This window comes from Rhamphochromis sp. 'chilingali', assembly GCF_963969265.1.
Source record: "Rhamphochromis sp. 'chilingali' genome assembly, chromosome: 2".
Classification (NCBI taxonomy): Eukaryota; Metazoa; Chordata; class Actinopteri; order Cichliformes; family Cichlidae; genus Rhamphochromis; species Rhamphochromis sp. 'chilingali'.
Genome location: NC_137930.1, coordinates 69,083,166 through 69,101,227, shown reverse-complemented (window position 1 = coordinate 69,101,227; position 18,062 = coordinate 69,083,166). Strand labels below are relative to the sequence as shown.

Sequence of the window (18,062 nt, the reverse complement as noted above, 5' to 3'; positions counted from 1 at the left end):
ACCCCACCCTCCACACCCCCAACAGAAATGGAAGCCAGTACAAGAAACTCAAACAAAAATAACTAACTAGCACATTCCTCATTTTGGGGAAACCCAGCCTGCCAAACTGTGCAGGTAAATGTAAAACGAGTCAGCCATAATACCATGTTACCTTGTTGCTGGAGCTCAGTGACACACATACATACTGTACAACGCTGCAGCTCAAATGCATTCGATTTTATATACAAGGAGATTCCTTTTTACAGGGTCGATAGAGAAAGAAGTCAAAGACAGGCTCGGTGGGAGATGAGGCACGATATCCAACAGTGTTGTATCTTCTTTTTTACATTTATATTTGCTTACACAAAAGCAAGTGGTAGCAAATGGTATATAGCATTCACTAGAGTTACACCTTTCCCCTATTTGACTGAAGCTGTGGACAAACGGGAGGAGAGTAGGGAACAGTCTTTCCAATTTCATCAGAGACAAAGCGGACAGCCGTCGCTCTTAAATATCTGACCCTGGGAGTCCAATAAGAAAATAGGTGTTTTTTGGATTTAAATTTTAAAATATTACTGTAGCTTGTGGTGTCCCAGTTTTGGAAAACGAGTAATGGAACGCCATGCTCATCTGGCTACAGGAAAGCTTGGAAAACTGATATTTTTCTTTGTAAACAAGTAGATGTAGATGCATCTGTAACCATCTCACAATGCTGTGATTGCAGCCAGTCCTCAACTCTCTGTGAATGGGACTCATGGGCTTTGATCAATGATCATAACAGTTTGCATATTAATGATCATAAACTGGCCTCCCAGCCCATTGTTCATTCGGTGGTGCTAGTTTCTGTCATTGTGCAGATGTTTATAAGGTTGGAAACCTGCAGTCAGCTGAGACTGAAGAGGTCACCTGATGATGACGAAACGTCTCTCCCACTGAAAACGTCCAGATGAACAGCATCAACTTTCAGGATGCAGATGTTAAATCTCGCAGCACACCAAAGCCAGACTAAAAATCCATTTTTGTCCACTGGATTAAAGACAGAGCTCTCTTCCAAGCCAACTGTGAACAAGCAGTTTAAGCAGGGCTTTACTAACTGCTGACATGTCAGCATACTTGCAGTGTTAGCATTGCACATGCAAAAATATGAATACTGAGTGGTCTAGAATAAAAACAATAATGAGCTGTGAGCAGGTGACTCCACCTGAGCTTAACTCTAATAAAAATCAATGCAGAAATGTTGAGGTGCCAAGCCACTAACACTGTAAATAAGAAGATACCAGAATAAGAGCACGCATTTATATACAGCATTCATACAACAACATTACGCATAAAGGCCTGAATACATAAAAATAGCAAATGCTTAGGAATTATAAGGAATTAGGAACATAGACAGGTAAAATTAATTAGTTTCCTTCTAATGAAAACATCGCAGTATTGGTCTTTTTGTTTGTTTTTTGCTTATTAAAGTAGAGTTAGCACAGGTTTGTACTTGTTGGCTAATGCTGGTCACAGGCTAACAGACAGGGATGCTAACCGATTGAGTCACTGATCACAAATTCAGCAACAGAGAGAAAATTAAAGGAATTGTTTGTACTGAAGAACAAGACAAGAAAATGTGTATTAAAATTAATACACAGTTTATTAATCTGCTTGGAATTAAAAATAATGTAAATTTATAAAATGGGAGTTTGATGCAAAGCTGCACGTCACACGATGGAGGAATGACTGGTTTTCTCTCCCCGTTTCCAAAATAGGTTCAAATGAACTAAACCCAGAGAAATGGTGGCGGATCTTTGAATGACAGCTCAGTGACAACAGTGACCACTCTGACACTTCTCAGCATACACACACTACTGTGAATCTGTGGAACCGAATCCAGACGACAGATGGACTGAGCGCTTTCAGAGTCAGCTCTTCGTGTCGTATAATTACCGTCAGCCGTCAGAGAAACCAGGAGCTGAGGTTTTACTACAGCAACGACGAACATGTGCAAGTCAGACACAAAAAGATCCAAAAGAACAGAGACGGCCAACGCCCGACTCTCTCTGTATGAAATGTTCAGACAGTAACACAGTGATAATGTCAGCACATCAAATAACAACATCCTGAAACCTCTTTGGCTATCGCAGTTTGGCAATTCAACAAGGAAACAAATGCAGACTGTGCCATGTGTCAGTGACGTGAAGGAGGAGCAGAAGATGGAGCGACAAAGAGGACGGCACTGCGAACACTGAGCACCACGTAAGGGCCTCTTCTTTCTTTCCATATGTATACAGGACACACACACACTCTCATCCAATGTACGAAAAAAAAATATCCATATCTGAAGATCAATCAAACAGTCAAGTAAAAAGGTGAGTATTAGTGCAAATGTACGGACGGATTTAAAACAGTACACGATGGAAATGGTCTCGAGGCGAACGAGTGAAAAGGGCGGCCGCGGTAAAATGAAGAAACTCTGTGGCGACTCTACACCCCTCACAACATGCAAGAAGATGCAACCAATCAGAGAAAACGGGCTGTCAGTTTGTGCTTGTAGTAAGTCTCCTCTCGCTGCACAAGAGTCCATGCAAAGATTCTCGTGTCATTCCTGCATGTCAGTCTGCTTCACGATAAAACGGATAAAACCAGCTTTCATGTATCAGGAATACATGAGTTTAGTAATGAAAGGATGCTGTGTGTGTTTGTGCAAGCTTAAAATAACACAAATTCAAACGTCATTTTTAAAAATTAGCCTCACACCACATGCAGATGCTCATTTCTGTCACCGTGTCCGTGCAGGGAGACGTAACAGCAGCCGTGCTGTTGAGTGTGCTTTGTTTGCCTGTGTGTGTGTGTGTGTCTGTGTGTGTTGGCGGGCGCCGCGGAGCAAAGTTGAAGGAAGAATAAGGAGACAACAGGGAGGATTTTCTTTCTGGTCACATCTGGTTCAACTGGGCGGGACATCAAGCGGGTTATGTTCAGGAGGACGTCTCCGTCCGAACCCTGAGAGCGAGCGCTTCTTCTCTTGTGTGACAAAATTGGGATTCTGGTGTTTTTGGTTCAAGTCCTCTGCAGCTTTCACTGCATTTTGGCTCTGATGGCTCTCGGTTGGACTGAACTGGTTTGGTTTTTTTGTAGTTTGGATGCCGTTCTGAAGCTGAGGCAGGAAGACTGGCGGTACTGGTTTGCTGGTTGTTTGACGTGATACACTTTGTTTCCAGACTCTGGCCACAGCAGCTTCCAGCTGCGATATTATTACACTGATGTTAAACAACTTGAGATTTGCAGCAGATGAATTCAAACGCCAACTGTCCCACCACAGCGGTACGGAGGCTGCTGATAAATAAACTGGCGCCAGCTTAGAGTCTGCACAAGCTTTTTCCCCCTGTGGTCCGGGGTGAAAGCAATTTAAGGATGGAAAGGAAACAGTCGAGCTCTACCACAACGCAGCACCACTGGGACCGTTGGACTAACCAAGATAAAACGCTCCATGCTCCAGCACAGAGACTGTGTGACTGGATCTCGGATGTCCCGGGATAGACAGAGTTGGTTTAGCTGTGCTAGGTGGGTGTGCCGGATTGGAAGAATGAGTCTTAGTATCCAACAGGAAGAGTTGGTAAATGCCGTGTCTGATTTTAGTTGTTTCTCTGTTAGCATCTGAGCTGGGTAAGAGTAACTTTGTTCGGTTAGGTCTGCTTGGTTAAGAATCTGGCTCTGGATTAGAAAGTCAGTCAGTAGAAGTACTGGATTCACGACAGGCCAAAACGGGATGTGGTTGCGGTTACTTGTTTAGTGGGAACTACTGCTGGACTCGGGTCGGGCGTGACTGGTCGTGCGTGGAGCACCGTAGAGGGTTACCGATGCTATGTGGTTATTCTGCATCACCTGGGGAGGAGGAACACAAGACAGTGAGGACTCCTGAAACACACGGGCTCGAAACTACAACACATATTTCAAAGATTAGGGGTTGAGCTGTTTCTTGATCCCCTTTGCATTTCTAATACTTTTGCGAGCAAATCTCTACAAATGTCCTTTCAGAGAGAATAATTCACATTCCTGTCAGCTTTAAACGGGTTCAGCAGCTTTGCTATAATAACACTGCTGAACGTGTCAGTCTTGTGCAGCATTTTACGTAACACATGTGCTCTAAATGGAACAATCCATGTAGCCAGGTGGTTCAGATAAAATGCATGCTGCCATATAGTTTTATGTTGTAATCCCAGCTGAATCATAAAATGTGCTGACCTCAAAGATCATCCTCTGCAGTCCGAAGCAGAACGTAGAGCCGAAAGGATTTGTGTTATTGGCCGATGAAGACCTGTAAACGCAAACAAGGTCACAAGACTTGATGTCACATATGTGGGTGGTGTCTGAAACAGCTGTGTTGTCTATATTAAATGCATATATGTAGACTATATGTTACCTGTGCAGCACTACAGGTTTTTCCATTGGATGGCCGAGCAGTTCTTGGATTTGATCCCACTGAGGAAGAGTCAAAAGGTTAACAGACAATTATAACAAACACATTTCCAGGAGTCGGTCTGTTTCTCGACTGCTGACAGCTGTTTATGTCACACCTGACTCAACGCCATTTCCAGCGGCAGAAAGGACTAAGATATTCAGTTATGAATGTTTCATATCACAGGACTGTTGATTTGTTATTGGATCTGTGGTGCAACAGAAAGCATCTTATGATCAGTCACCAAATTTGTAAGCCTATGTCAGTGATGCAAAGTCACAACCTTGTAATCCGCTAAAGGTGCAGAGTCAGAACATCGAACCGAAAACTACAAGTCCTGTTAGATTTCTACTGCCTACCACAGCGCCACCCTGTGGCTAAATTGAACAGTTCCAGAACTGACCTTGCTGTATGTAGTTAAGATGCAGTCCTCAGAGTCTGCTCCCTCTAAAGCGCCGACATAAATGAACAGACATTAGAACAGAGGAGAGTCAAGTACTAGACATTAAAGCATGATTATGGAGGTATTGCTGTCGACTGAATAACTTTTACCTTTTTTGATGACAAGTGGAATCTTAAAGTCACATCGATGATATCTGTGATGACAGAGAGATTACAATAAGTGCAACAACAAAAACAAGTGTAAAAATATAATAAACATTTGGTTTATATTATAAGAAGGATAATTACATATTAAAGTTGTAATGTCCAGGGTAGTTGGTATGGAGAACAAACTTCTTAACCAGGTGAGTTGTCGAGTCAAACAGAATATCCTGAAAAATACGAAAATACAGTCATTGAGGTTACTTTAGTGTTTGCAGTAGACACCCATCTACTGCAAACAGTAGATGTGAGCAAATCAAGAAAAGTAGAACTACACCTCTGCATGCAGTGATTTATGCAGGTGCATGTGGTTTGCATCACAAGATGGTTGCAGGTTGCAAACTGCAGTTTTTGGTTTTTATTATTGCACAAACTTCAACCTTCATGTCTTTGGACCAGGAGTTTTCTCACAGTCCAAAGACATGAATCTTGACATGACTGAGTTAAAGCTGTGTTAGACTGAGCGCCTATCACGGTTTTAGCCTGCATCTCATCCATTGTAGAAACAAGCTGCAGTGCAGGTAAATGTCCCATTAATTCACAGCGAGTAGGTAGGAGTGGTCAAGGTCAACAACATTCAAACTCATCGGCGTTGCCTCGCTCGCAGGTTCTGGGCGTCCACGCCGCCCGGCCGCAGGGACTTATCCTAACGGGGGGTCACGATGCGTTGACTTTTAGCATACCACGGTCACTGAATATACTAGCCAGGCTCCTGCTGGTTCTTCATTACGTATTTAGTGGTGAGTCAACAAAATCATCGCAGATACAAATTTTGGTGACCTTTAAGTTACACGATGATGATGTGTGTCGAATGTGACACGTGAAACAAGCGTAAAGAGTGAATGTAACATCACATTTGCAGGTGATGGTAAAAATGGGATTCATTACAAATCGTTCTGAGAAACAGACTAATAATCACTGTAGGTGTGACAATGTTCATCCAAGGTTTCAGTAAGATTGGCCCACCCAATGAGGAGGAGATGGGGTACATACACTACGACCATTATAACTGTACACTGCTAGATTTGACCAACGGTTGCAGCTGGACTTTTCTTTTTGGCGTGGCTCTGACTTACATAAATATAATATGAAAGGAGGGGGAGGTGCTGCTGATATGGGCGCTCCAGTATGACGTCCAATGGTTCTGAATGACGCATACAGTACTTTCAGACAACATTGAGTCCCCATTAAAAGGAAACGAAAACTCAAACACAGCTCAGAGGCAGACAAAGCTCTTAAAAATAACTCGGCACAGACACTGACACCAAGATTTACACACACAAGCACGGCTTCGCTTACGTACCACTCCCAGGGTAAAATAGTTGAAGAAGTAGTCGTTACATTTAGATGGGACCTGCTTATGTGGTGACGGAGAGTGGATCTTCATCTGAAACACAAAAAGAATTTGGGAAAATAGTCTTCTGACTTTTTGTCTTTAATTAAATTAATACAAATAATATTTAATACAACTTCTTAAGATGGTGAAAATATGACAAGAGAGCAGGTTTGATAAATGGATAACATCCAACAGGTTAAACACCACTTTACAGACTTAACATAATAGCAATAACACAAGAAGCAAAGATTGAGTTAAACTGAATTGCTACCTTGTCCTCAGATTTGTAGAAAACTTTATGTGGGGAGCCCAGAGCACCGAGCACATCCTGACAGGAATCTCCAAAGTAGATGCTCCTCTCTAGGGACTTGACTTTACTATCAGTCATCACACCGAGACCACAACCTGCAGTTTAGACAACAAGTCAGTAAAGCTCCACGTCACTGCACTGCTGACCTGTGTGTGTGTGTGTGTGTGTGTGTGTGTGTGTTTATATATATATATATATATATATATATATATATATATATATATATATATATATATATATATATATATATATATATATATATATATATATATATATATATATATATATATATATATATATATATATATATATATATTTTATTTGTACATTTATTTTTTCTTATAATTCACAGATTTCCATTCTCATATTTTGCCTACTTCTTATGTTATTGTATTTTGCACACCTCTGTTGCTTGTGAAGCTCGCACACAAGAATTTCATTCTGATGTGCTGTACCAGTGTACCTGCACATGTGATGTGACATTAAAAGTGATTTTTGACATTAAAAAGAAAAGAAGCTCAAGTTCACACCACTGTTAATAACAACAGTAAAAATTGGTATTACTGTGTATATGTGCTCATTTATGTAGTCCCATATTAACCCTGTCATGCATGAATTATCACAACCTCAATCAGGATTTTTTTCTTAAGTATTTTTATTCATTTTTATGCAAGAAAAGATGAATAAGAAAAAATCCAGATTGAGGTTGTGATAATTCATGCATGAAACAAGTCATCCATCTATAGTAACATTAAACGACCAGTGGGTGGCAGGTATGGTTTATGTGCAAGTACACCATCAACACTGATACAAATACAAGAAAACAGCCTTTGAATAGCTGTCCACTGTAGTGACCACTATGCGTGAAAGGGTTAACATTATGGGGAAAACAAAGGTGTCAAGCTTACAAATAATCACTTGCAGCCTTCAAGACACACACACACACACACACACACACACACACACGGTACTGAGCTGTGTGTTACCTGCAGTGAGAAGGCGGAGCCTGAGTCCCAGAGGGCCCGCCCGATCCCTCAGGACATCCACACACTCTGCATAAATATTACCGAGGAAACAAGCCAACGGCATTGCAGGAGCTCTGAGAACAGTGAAATAAGTTTAGCTATTTTTTCTGTAACTTTTTGTTCTTGCCGTCTCTGTGATTGATTTCCAACATTTAAAACAGTTGAAACAAACTCATATCAATATGTGAAGTAAGGACTAAAAGTAACCGTTTCCTCTGGCAGCATTGCCATTATTACGTACCTTGTTTCCTGCAGGTTGTTGCCAGTGTAGATGTGCATCCTCTTGACCATTGCCCCATGTGGAATCTGCAGGGAGGCCAAACCCATGGCAAAGTTAGGCTGCCAAGGCAAAACAGCTGGAAGTAGTACAGGACTGGTAGATACTAAAGGTCTCTGCGTCCACATGAATAAACACATTCAGAAGACTAAAAAACAGAGCTGTGACAGTACAGAGGAGTGACAACATGTGATCAAGGGAGTGAAATGTCTCATGAAGCACTGACTAAACACTGCTTTCAAAAAAAAGAAAGCACCAGTGTTTTCACTGATTGATGACACTGTTCTTTGTACTTTCATTCGTCTTGGATCTTCGGCGTAATCTGGTCCAACATCAAATCGAGACTCACTGTGACTCAGCACTTCTGACTTATTCTTATGCAGCTATCACTGCAGGAGTCCTTCCCGTGGGATGACATTTGATTTTAATTAAAAACAGCCACATCTCGTACCCACTACCCATTTAAAAAGTCATTAATCTGCAGTAAGAAGAATAAAGTCTTCTTATACACTAAGACTACCACGGGTTAATTTAGAAAATACATGAATTTTGTCATTGTGTGCCTCAAACTTCATGACAAAATCCACTGAAAGACAAAAACACTGTCAGAATCCAAGACACACACCGATTTGGTTTCATGTAAATCTGTGACAAGGCAAAAAATACAGCTTGACCTTTGAGTGTCTACATGACTGGAAACCACTCAAATCCCAAGGCTGGCCTGGCTGTCCTGGGACTGGAAATAGCGAGCACTCAGCTCTTCTTTAATTGGCTCACAGGCAAATGGACTAAAACGCTCTCACCTCATATTTTGGAGCTTCATTCCATGAGTCCAGTTGAAAAGAGAAGGACAGTCCCCGGAAGTTGAGATGGAACAACTGCTCTGCAGCATTGTAAACTAGGGAGAGACACGTGAAGAGGAGAGCATTTTATACAGGGTAACAACCAAAACCCCAAATTAGTTGTAAGTGAAAACATTCCAAGTGTGCTGGTCCTTTAGAAAGTACCTCCAGGGTGTGTAGCGCCAAATGACTGGTCTATTTGCTCTATCGTGGGGGCAATGGTCTGAGAGTTGAAATGGACTCCACTGAAACACAATCCATACATACACGGTGTCAGTATTAAACCCATTAACAAAGCGCCTGTGCTGCATTATTTCAAGAGTTAATGGCAAAGATGGGAAATGGATTATGCTTGTCAACAGATAACGTTGAATAAGAAACACATTAATGCAGGCAGACTCAAGTAAGCTGTAAGCCTACCTGTGACTTAAAGTTGAAAGTGGTGTTCGTGTTAATATAAAGAGAACCAGGCGTGCCGTGTATGCAGAACAATCCAGGATTTATGCCATTAAATGTCGCTGAGAAGCTAACATGACTCTCAAAGCAGCTACATCAGCTGCTATTTAATAGATTTACGTTTTTACTTACCAGTATTTCAACTTGACTTTGCTCAGGTCATACACTTCAATCACCTATCACGCAGAAAGTCAGAAACATCAGCGCACGGATGCCAAGAGTGTTTGGAGGAGACTGTTGGAGCTCTGCTAATTATCTTAAATTCTTACCTTGAGTCTCTGATTTGTGGCATCAAACAGCAGTTTAATCCCATCCTGAGTCAAGTTCAGTATGAGGTCATGGCTGAGTGGTGTCTACAGAGGCAGGGAGTTAAAACCGATAAATTAACATTAAGAGGCAGGAGCAGATGCTGTCACGCACAGGCAAACGGACCTTGAATTCATTGAAACCTGAGAAACAACCACCTCGATTTATTTTTGACATGATTTTAAAAAGTTAATACTGGGTGATTATTAGAAGATTTGTGCAGATGAGTGAAAACAAAACATTAACAATATATAAGATAACAGAGGTGGGAATTATCAGACATCCCACGATACAATATTATTGTCATTGTGGTTTATCACATTTTTTCACCTGCACAGCATGTCCTCAGAGTTAAAACAGATATTGACAAGGTTTAAGAGGTAAAAATAAACTTATCTCACCTCAGTTATTTTTCTTTTAATTTTAATTCGTTATTGCACTTCCACTCAGCAACCTTCCCGTTCTACAGGAATATCACCAGAATACAACAAGCTGGCAGCCAGTTGAGTCAATCTGTCAAGTCAGTTTGTGCTCACTGACAAAGATTCAGACTGATGGCAACGTGAGCAATCTGTCTGCATTTATAAGTTAGACAGCAATTATCTGTTCCAACAGTCTCTGAGAGTGACTGCAGTCAGTCCAACTGTAAATGTTTGCAGAAAGGATGCCCCCCGTCAGGCAACCTGTGCTTTGCAATCGAAAGTGCAACATCCCCAAGCTCTGAGCAACTACTTAGTCACCACAAATTGTAATCTGTTGCAAAATGAATATATATATTTACATTTTGCAACAGATTACAATTTGTGGTGATTAAGAGCTTGGGGGTGTTTTTTTTTTTTTAAATAAATGGGAGAAACAAGCTTCTCGTACTATCGTGACAAAGACAATAGCAGATAGAAATTTGAACTTTTCAGCACTATGGTGAACAAACGACCTACTGACAACAAAGTTTCGACATTTTATTCAACAAACAGATTGTTAAGCATTTGTTTATCATCAACTGATAAACTTATAAATATGGCTTTATCTGTGTTACAGTGGTCTACAGTAATTTCAGTGAAAAATAATTAGAAACCAATTTGATTTACTTCAACTGCACGGGAACGCCTGAACAACTCGAATTGCTGCCCAGAACTCTTCTGCAACCTGATTATGACTGTTTGTGGATTGTGAGCAAGCACAAGTTTATATTTTTAAACAACAGATATTTGTGCGTCTTACCTGTTCACTGTATAGCACCTGGACATTTTTGATGATGCGGCAGTGTTTCTGAAGGATAGAGATGGCCTGGGAAAATGGCATCCCTGAACACCCACACAGTGAACGCAAGACACACAATTTGTTATTGAGTCTAAACAAGTGCATATGTAAGGTAGTTGAAAAGTATCTTTTCAATTCACCGAAGATGTTTAATGCTCACCTAAGGCGAATTCCCATTGCTCATTTCCTAGTGATCTCTCAGGCACCACTTCCAGATCCAGCATTGGCAAGTAGTGGGGGGCAGCTCACCTCACCTCAAGACACGATGGGATCCTGTGAGGGACCCTCTCTCTCTCTCGCTGCTGAACACAGTACTTTCCCACAGGATTTCCGACGGCTACTTTAAATCATAACTCTTATTATTTTTCCAAAGCTATCAAATTCATGAGAATCAGAACAGCCACTCAGTCTGCGCGTTACTGTAAACGTGTCCTTTTTTTATCTCATGTCATACGTCCTTGACATTAAAATGGTACCAAAGAAGAGAAAGTAAACGGGCCTTAAAATCACATACAAAGCACACAAACTTTCCTAAAACGCACAAGTTTTAACTTGGAATTTAACAAGTTGTCCAACATTGGCTGCCAGCTTGAACATAAATTACGCAACGTTTAGCAAACCTAAAACGCACAAGGCCAGCTGTCAACTAGCTGACTGCTTGTTTGTGTGTTTTTAAATAAATCGATGAGGATTAAAAAACTAATCCACTGAGTTTAATCAGAAACTTGTCCGACAGCCACAAATGTCTCCAACAGGCTTCGATTCAGTAACTAAACATGAACTTCTGTGGTGCCGTGTTTCCTAACAGAGCACCGGATCCAGTGGCAGACAGGTTAAAACACAACAAACTAATACGGAGGCACGAAAATAGCGCTTTCAAACTCAGCTGTTTCCGCCCGTTATGTTTATCATCTGTCACAGTTGGGCGGTTACGAAAGCATCAAATCTTGTCAACAAGACTGTTTTTCTTCGCGCTACGAGCTAACATTAGCGGACGAGCTAGCTGCCCTGTTGGCTTATTTTCAATCAAGTATAAATATAAATAACGTAAAAGACTCTCAAAGTCAAGACAGAAATGATGAATATCACGGTTCAAACTGACACGACATAAACAAAAGACAGCACGCCGAGCCGTCGGCTGTCTCTGCTGTTTTTCTTTTTTCGTTTCAGCGAAGCTTTAAGCTCGAGCGCTAGCTCTTCGTCGCTCGTGCGCAAATTCCCAAGTACTCGCGCGGAAACGCTTTCCGTGTCACTCATAAGCTCGCCGGCCGGTAAATGCCCACCGTGTCCCTTTCTGCGCTTTAACGTGTCTTCAATGTCAGGACCTGATAAGAGCGACACGGCGTCCAAACAACAGCAACTTCAGGCATCAACAACAGCCAGTAGGATCAGCTGATAATTCAACTTCCTGTCTTCGGCGCACATTCGAGGTCGACGTCATGACGTCATGGTCAGGTGACAGCTAGAGACGTTTTAAGTTCTCTCCTGCTTCCAAGAAGATATCGTCTCTCTCCCATATATAATATCTTATTGAAACCGATATGTTCCAGATATCAAGTGGAAGACAGTCTGGATGGTCCCCCATAAATACTTGATTGTAAATAAGGTGAAAGAAGTCTCATTTAAAATTCTACATAAATGTTATCCAGCCAGTCACTTCATGGTAAAATTTAAAAGGGACATAAATACTAATTGTACTTTCTGTGGGGATCATCCAGAAACTGTGACACATCTTTTTTGGTACTGTTCTTTTACACAGAGATTCTGGAAGGAATTTAGCAGGTTTGTTATTGTCCATATTTTAAGGGAGTTTTCTTTACGATGGGAAAATGTTTTATTCTGTTTCTTTAAGTTTCCCAAGAAGTATGATAAATGTTTTTTATGATAAATTTGTTAATACTTTTAGCTAAATTTTTTATCCATAAATGTAAGTTTACTAACAAAACACCATGTTTCTGTCATTATTTTAAGGATGTGAAAATGTACATACAATCAATATCAGACTCCACCAACAAAAAGGCTCTCAAAACAATGTATGTATGTGAATTTTTGCGTGTATTCTTATAATTGTTACCTTTTTCTTTTACCCTTGGCTTTGTGTGTTCATGTTCTGTTGTTTTGTATACTTCATCTGTTCGTATGTTGTATACTCATTGTTTGTTAAATAAAGTTTAAAAAAAAACTCTCCTGCAAGTTTTTCAAAAGTTAGTGATGGTAAATTTGATTCTTTTTACTGAATCGAGTTTGAATGAGTCACTCACCAAAGTGAATCGGGTTTCTTGAGTCATTTGAGTCACTGAGTCAGTTGACCAGAGAGTGGAAAAAATGTACATTTTCACTCAAACTTAATTTGTTTCTCTTTTCATGTAAATCCTACTGCTAAGATGAGTGATTGAAAAAGAAAAACAACTATTTTTATAGAGCAAAAAAGAGCAAAAAAAAGTTTTCTAAAGAGAACATTTATTTTATTTATTTTTATGTTATTTTATCAGTTTTTTCCTCAAATGTGTCAAATATATATTTTCTCATCTAAATGTCCGCTGAGCTGTGTGCCCCGGGTCGGTAATGCTCCTTGACATTGGTTGCCAACCAAGAAGAAGAAGAAGAAGCTGTGAGCCAGGAGGGAGGGGGTGAGATTCGTTCATGCTACGATTCAGCACAGGAAGGGAGGGGGTGAGTGAGTGAGTGATTCGTTCATGCTACGATTCAGCACAGGAAGGGAGGGGGTGAGTGAGTGAGTGATTCGTTCATGCTACGATTCAGCACAGGATGGGAGTAACTCAGATGTGCTGTTAGCATGTTAGCAGAGCGATGCTAGTGTGAACTGAGGAGCTATTGTCTTGATGTGAGCTTTCTACAGTGAGTCAGTTGGGCTTGTGAATCATGATTCAGAGTCAGTAAAGTGATTCTTGAGTATTGAGTATTCATGATTCGTGCACCACTATCAAAAGTGGATAAAAGCACAAACATTCGTTTGTTTGTCCCTCCAGAGCTGTGAATGTTTTGTTTTTTTAATCCTATCAGCCACTTGAATTTAAACAATTTTCACATTTTTAAAATATACCAGAACTAAACTAAGCAACATTTAACACTCTTTTGATGCTCATGTTCCCCGTAGATGCTACATTTGAAAGCTAGTGGTCTACTCAGAACAAAGAGGAAATAAAGTTGGTGCAAGTTTTCATCCAGCTTCTTCTTTATTTTCAAGGAGTAAAACCCTGAAAATGAATGCATACTGTGCCTTTATGAGACAATCATGTGCTAAATTATTACAGTTTTTTTAAGAAACTGACCAACTCTAACTTCAAACTTTCCTAAATGCTTTAACTGGTCAGCAAAGTGTAGCCATGTCATTTTTCAGAATCAGAATCAGCATACTTTATTAATCATAAATTACATTTATTTAATCATATTATAATAATAAGATAATAAGATGACTGAGAACCTTCACAGACAATAACATGATTTGACTTAACCTAGGACCTGGCGTTCACATATGTGGACATCACATTTTGGGTTGTTTAGACCAAAATACTCAATTTTGCTCTACAAGAGCCTGGTATCCGCATACGAAGACATTATACTGCTACTGTTCTATCGAAATTTTAAACGAATATCCTCATATGAATAAAAGAAAATTCTGATAATTCTTTGTTTTTACATTCATCAGGTCCCAATCTGCCCAAATATCAAAGAGAAATTAAAAATGCATGCTGTGGAAGAGTTCAGGTCTTAGGAGGTTAAAGCTCTTTATTTTTAAAATAATTTTATACTTCCCCTCCGTGGATTGCAAACGTATTGTGATGGAGGAGTTTGTGTGTCCCAGGATCCTAGGGGCTATGTTGCCAGGAGCAAAATCCACAGATGGGCTTTCCCAAGGCTGTGGTTCAGTGGCAAGATGAAGAGGGATTCAAAAACCCCTATGGGGCGAGGCACTTCAACAGTCATGTGGGCAGCAAGAGAGAGCTGGGGAAACGGGAACGGGAGAAATGGTGTCAAACTGAAGAGAGGAGCCAAACTTTCAACTGATCACAGCCTGATGATGAGTGGTCCAAAAAGCTTCCATTGTGGTGGTCTCAGAATCTAATCGCTGCTTTTTGTGGATGATGTGGCTTTGTCATGTGAAGGCCTCCAGTTCACACCAGAGGATTCACAGCCAAGTGTGAAGCATCAGGACTGAGAATTAGCACCCCTAAGTCTGAGGCCATGGTTCTCAGCTGGAAAAGGGCAGAATGCCCCAAGTGGAGGGATCTCGTTCACAAATGAGGTGAGGGGCAGCGGGAAATTGGCAGATGGATTGGGACCCTGCGGTGCCAATTTACCAATTGATCCATGTTTCTAGTCTCATCTATGGATATAGAATTTGGGTAGTGACTAAAAGAATGAAAAATTAGCTTTTTTTGAAGTGTTGCTGATCTCTCCCTTAGAGACAGGGTGAGTAGTTTATAGCCTTTTTCCATTAGTACCTACTCAGGTTGGCTCGGCACGGCTCGACATGGTTTTTAGGATTTTCCATTAGGTGACAGTACCTGGTACCAGTTACTTCTTTAGTACCTACTTGACTGGTTTTCCAAGTGAACTGAAAATGTGATATCAACATGCCACTGATTGGCTAATTAGTGGCATCACTTGCACTGTAAAAAAAATCCAAAAGTACAGTACAATCTACAGTATAAATGTAAAGGAATTTTCCGTATTAGTCATTTACAGGTATTTTTCTGAATTTCTCAACTACTGCAATGCATTTTGGGAAAAAGAACCCCAAAAGGAGGGAAAAGTCAGAGTAAGAGCAGCCATTACACTTCTTTTAGACTTCATCTGGATTTTGGACTCTGGAGTTGGAGAAACTGCCTTCACATTTCTGTGGTAAATATTTAAACTCATATGTTCTTTTATTAAAATAATGTTTTTCAAAAGACTCCGTGTTTTTATTTAGAAAGAATTGTTAATTTATTTGTTAACTGGTTTCTGCTGTCTCCAGACAAGTCAGGAACATTTTGCTGACTCATTTTTTAAAATAATCGTTGTTTAAGTTTAACATGACTTAAGCTTTCTTAAGTCAAACACAGAAAAGGGAGAACTTCATGGTTCTACTAATGTACAGAGAGGAAGAAATTATTTTAGGATTCTAATAAGTACTATATCACCTGTGTTTTACAATTGGCTCTACTGTACACTTTAAAGGGTTTCAGGCAAAGTTACACTAACCCTAGTTTGTCTCAGACCTTCCTGGCTGACGCTAACAAATGCTAATGTTAGCCTCTGTTTTGGGCTGCTAAAGTAAAGAGTTTTAGCTAGCTGACCAGCATAGATTAATTTGGTGGTTAACAGACTGTAGTGGTAATATTATTGAAAGTATAGTTTCACCTCAGCACATTTACAATTATGTCTATTTTGTAGCACATAAAAATGTTTAGTTAATATTTGCAGACAGACACATTTCCCCTGTAACTGTGTTTTTACTCCAACATTTGTTGAAAATGTAATTTATGAAATGCTGAGCAGCATTTCTAGTATGTGGAATATTTTTGTCACCCCACTGTGCTAATGTGATTAAATACTAATAATTATTACTAAAAAAATTCAATAATAAATCAATAATAACTATATCTTGACTGAAGTATATTGTAAGCGCAATGCTGGTGTGCAGGAGCTTTATGTCTTTTGGGGGATGCTGACATATTATAAACTGTTATGTCTATATCAAGCTTTTAGCCAAATATAAGCAGAGATATTTGTATCTTTCTTAAAAATTCAGATCCTTAGAGATTTTTTGAGAAATGCATCAAGAGCTACTTGCTTCACTACTTGAAGCACTCTAAATCCTGCAGTGTAAAAATATCACTTATTTCACCTGTGATCACACACTTTGGTTTTCCAGTGCAGAGCAATGAAAAGGAAAGACTTCCCCCAGTGAAAAAAAGATGAAGATACAAGGTGGTGATGATCCAGAGCAGCTGGTCTCAGGAAATGAAGAAAAACCCTGATCACCTTCTCTACAGAAACAAGGTGAGTTCAATGTTGTGGTTGATTTAGTTTTTCAAGGTATTTATGTCACTTTGATTATAAACTGCATATGTCGCAACAGAATGCTGCTATGTGTATGCAATTCCACGTGAATTATTATTCTTTGTAGGGCTGTGTGATATGTCATCCCAATATAAGACATATCTCTCCTGATAACGATATATATCACAAAATAGTGCCATTTCTGTAAATTCTATGAATCTCGGGCAACTCAACTTGTGTGAAGTGTTTCCAGCTGGGCGTCGTGTACCTGGAGTCGAGTGTTTTGACCGATGCATGAAACTATACACTTTTAGACATGAGTTTAAACGGCCGCCATTCTTTGTGAGTATTTATTACACGGCGTGCTGCGAGGAAAAGCCTGTTCTAACGTTTGAGTCTAAGGTTTATTTTGAGCACCTGATGACTCTTTTTTTGCTTTTCATTCGTAAACTCTCTTGAAACTCTTTCATGTGATTCTTGTGTAGGTGGTTAAAGAGGTTTGTCATGTTTGAGTGGTGGTGGGGACCAGTTTGTGGCATAATTTGCATAGTACAGTTTTCTGGGGCGTGTCAAACTTTTCATAACCAAACCATGTCCATGCTACAGAGGTAGCCCCTCGTTTAGCAATAAGGCCCTCGATTTGTTTTGACTGGTCCTTCAGTTTGGAGCTAGCTGGTTCTGCCTCATCCTCGCTGGTCATGCTGGTATTCTCTGTGCCTGCATCCGCGTGGTGACTGTAAGCGCCATTTATAGTTACTTGATGTTTTTATTTGAGGTCATTTGTTTGATGCATATTCTGAAATTTTATGTTTGAGAATAATGTATATCATGTCAGTTTATTTTGAAAAGTCTCAACAGGATCTTGAGCTTTATTGTGAAAGGTTTATGTAGAAAATAAACAAGTGGACGGCGGAGCCACACGATGGTTTTACTGTCATTGTTGGTAACGATAGTATGCATAGAAACAGTCGCTTGTCCGTCCATAGTCTGGTTATTTTAAGTATAAGAGAAGGAGAGAACTTTAAGAAAGTAATATAGCCACTACAGTGACCATCACAACCATGAAAAAATATTGCTGTAAACAGTTTATTTTGCAACAAACGATAGGGTATAATATGAAACGATAGACATTTTAAGGTAAAAAAAAAGAATAAATATACAAACTTTTTAAAAATATCTTTTTGTTCCTCTTTTTTTCCTCAGAATAAATTGCGACTA

The 18,062-nt window shown here is 39.9% G+C and overlaps 1 protein-coding gene across 3 annotated transcripts; it reads right to left on the bottom strand.

Moving 5' to 3' along the window:
- Window positions 1-892: 892 nt before the first annotated feature.
- On the bottom strand, window positions 893-12,234 carry phaf1 (phagosome assembly factor 1). Of its 3 annotated transcripts, none has more exons than XM_080866500.1 (16): window positions 10,996-12,234; window positions 10,797-10,879; window positions 9,539-9,622; window positions 9,402-9,445; window positions 8,979-9,058; window positions 8,775-8,869; window positions 7,936-8,087; window positions 7,656-7,768; window positions 6,631-6,764; window positions 6,327-6,410; window positions 5,111-5,193; window positions 4,973-5,016; window positions 4,824-4,867; window positions 4,385-4,443; window positions 4,207-4,279; window positions 893-3,846 (listed from the first exon to the last, which is right to left on the bottom strand). In XM_080866500.1, the coding sequence occupies exons 1-16, from the start codon at window positions 11,057-11,059 to the stop codon at window positions 3,751-3,753; spliced, it is 1,332 nt and encodes a 443-aa protein (XP_080722626.1). In that variant the 5' UTR covers window positions 11,060-12,234; the 3' UTR covers window positions 893-3,750. The 3 variants fall into 3 exon arrangements, with proteins under 3 accessions (XP_080722626.1, XP_080722627.1, XP_080722628.1); XM_080866501.1 differs by having other exon boundaries at window positions 7,936-8,033; XM_080866502.1 differs by having other exon boundaries at window positions 7,936-8,000.
- Between the last annotated feature and the right edge of the window lie 5,828 nt (window positions 12,235-18,062).

Excerpts from the sequence above, each read along its gene's own strand:
- phaf1 (XM_080866500.1), bottom strand. The coding sequence starts at position 11,059 with ATGCTGGATCTGGAAGTGGTGCCTGAGAGATCACTAGGAAATGAGCAA. Across the intron at positions 8,870-8,978 it reads TGGCGCTACACACCCTGGAG|TTTACAATGCTGCAGAGCAG; the intron begins GTACTTTCTAAA and ends GTCTCTCCCTAG. Across the intron at positions 8,088-8,774 it reads ATGAAGCTCCAAAATATGAG|AGACCTTTAGTATCTACCAG; the intron begins GTGAGAGCGTTT and ends ATGTGGACGCAG.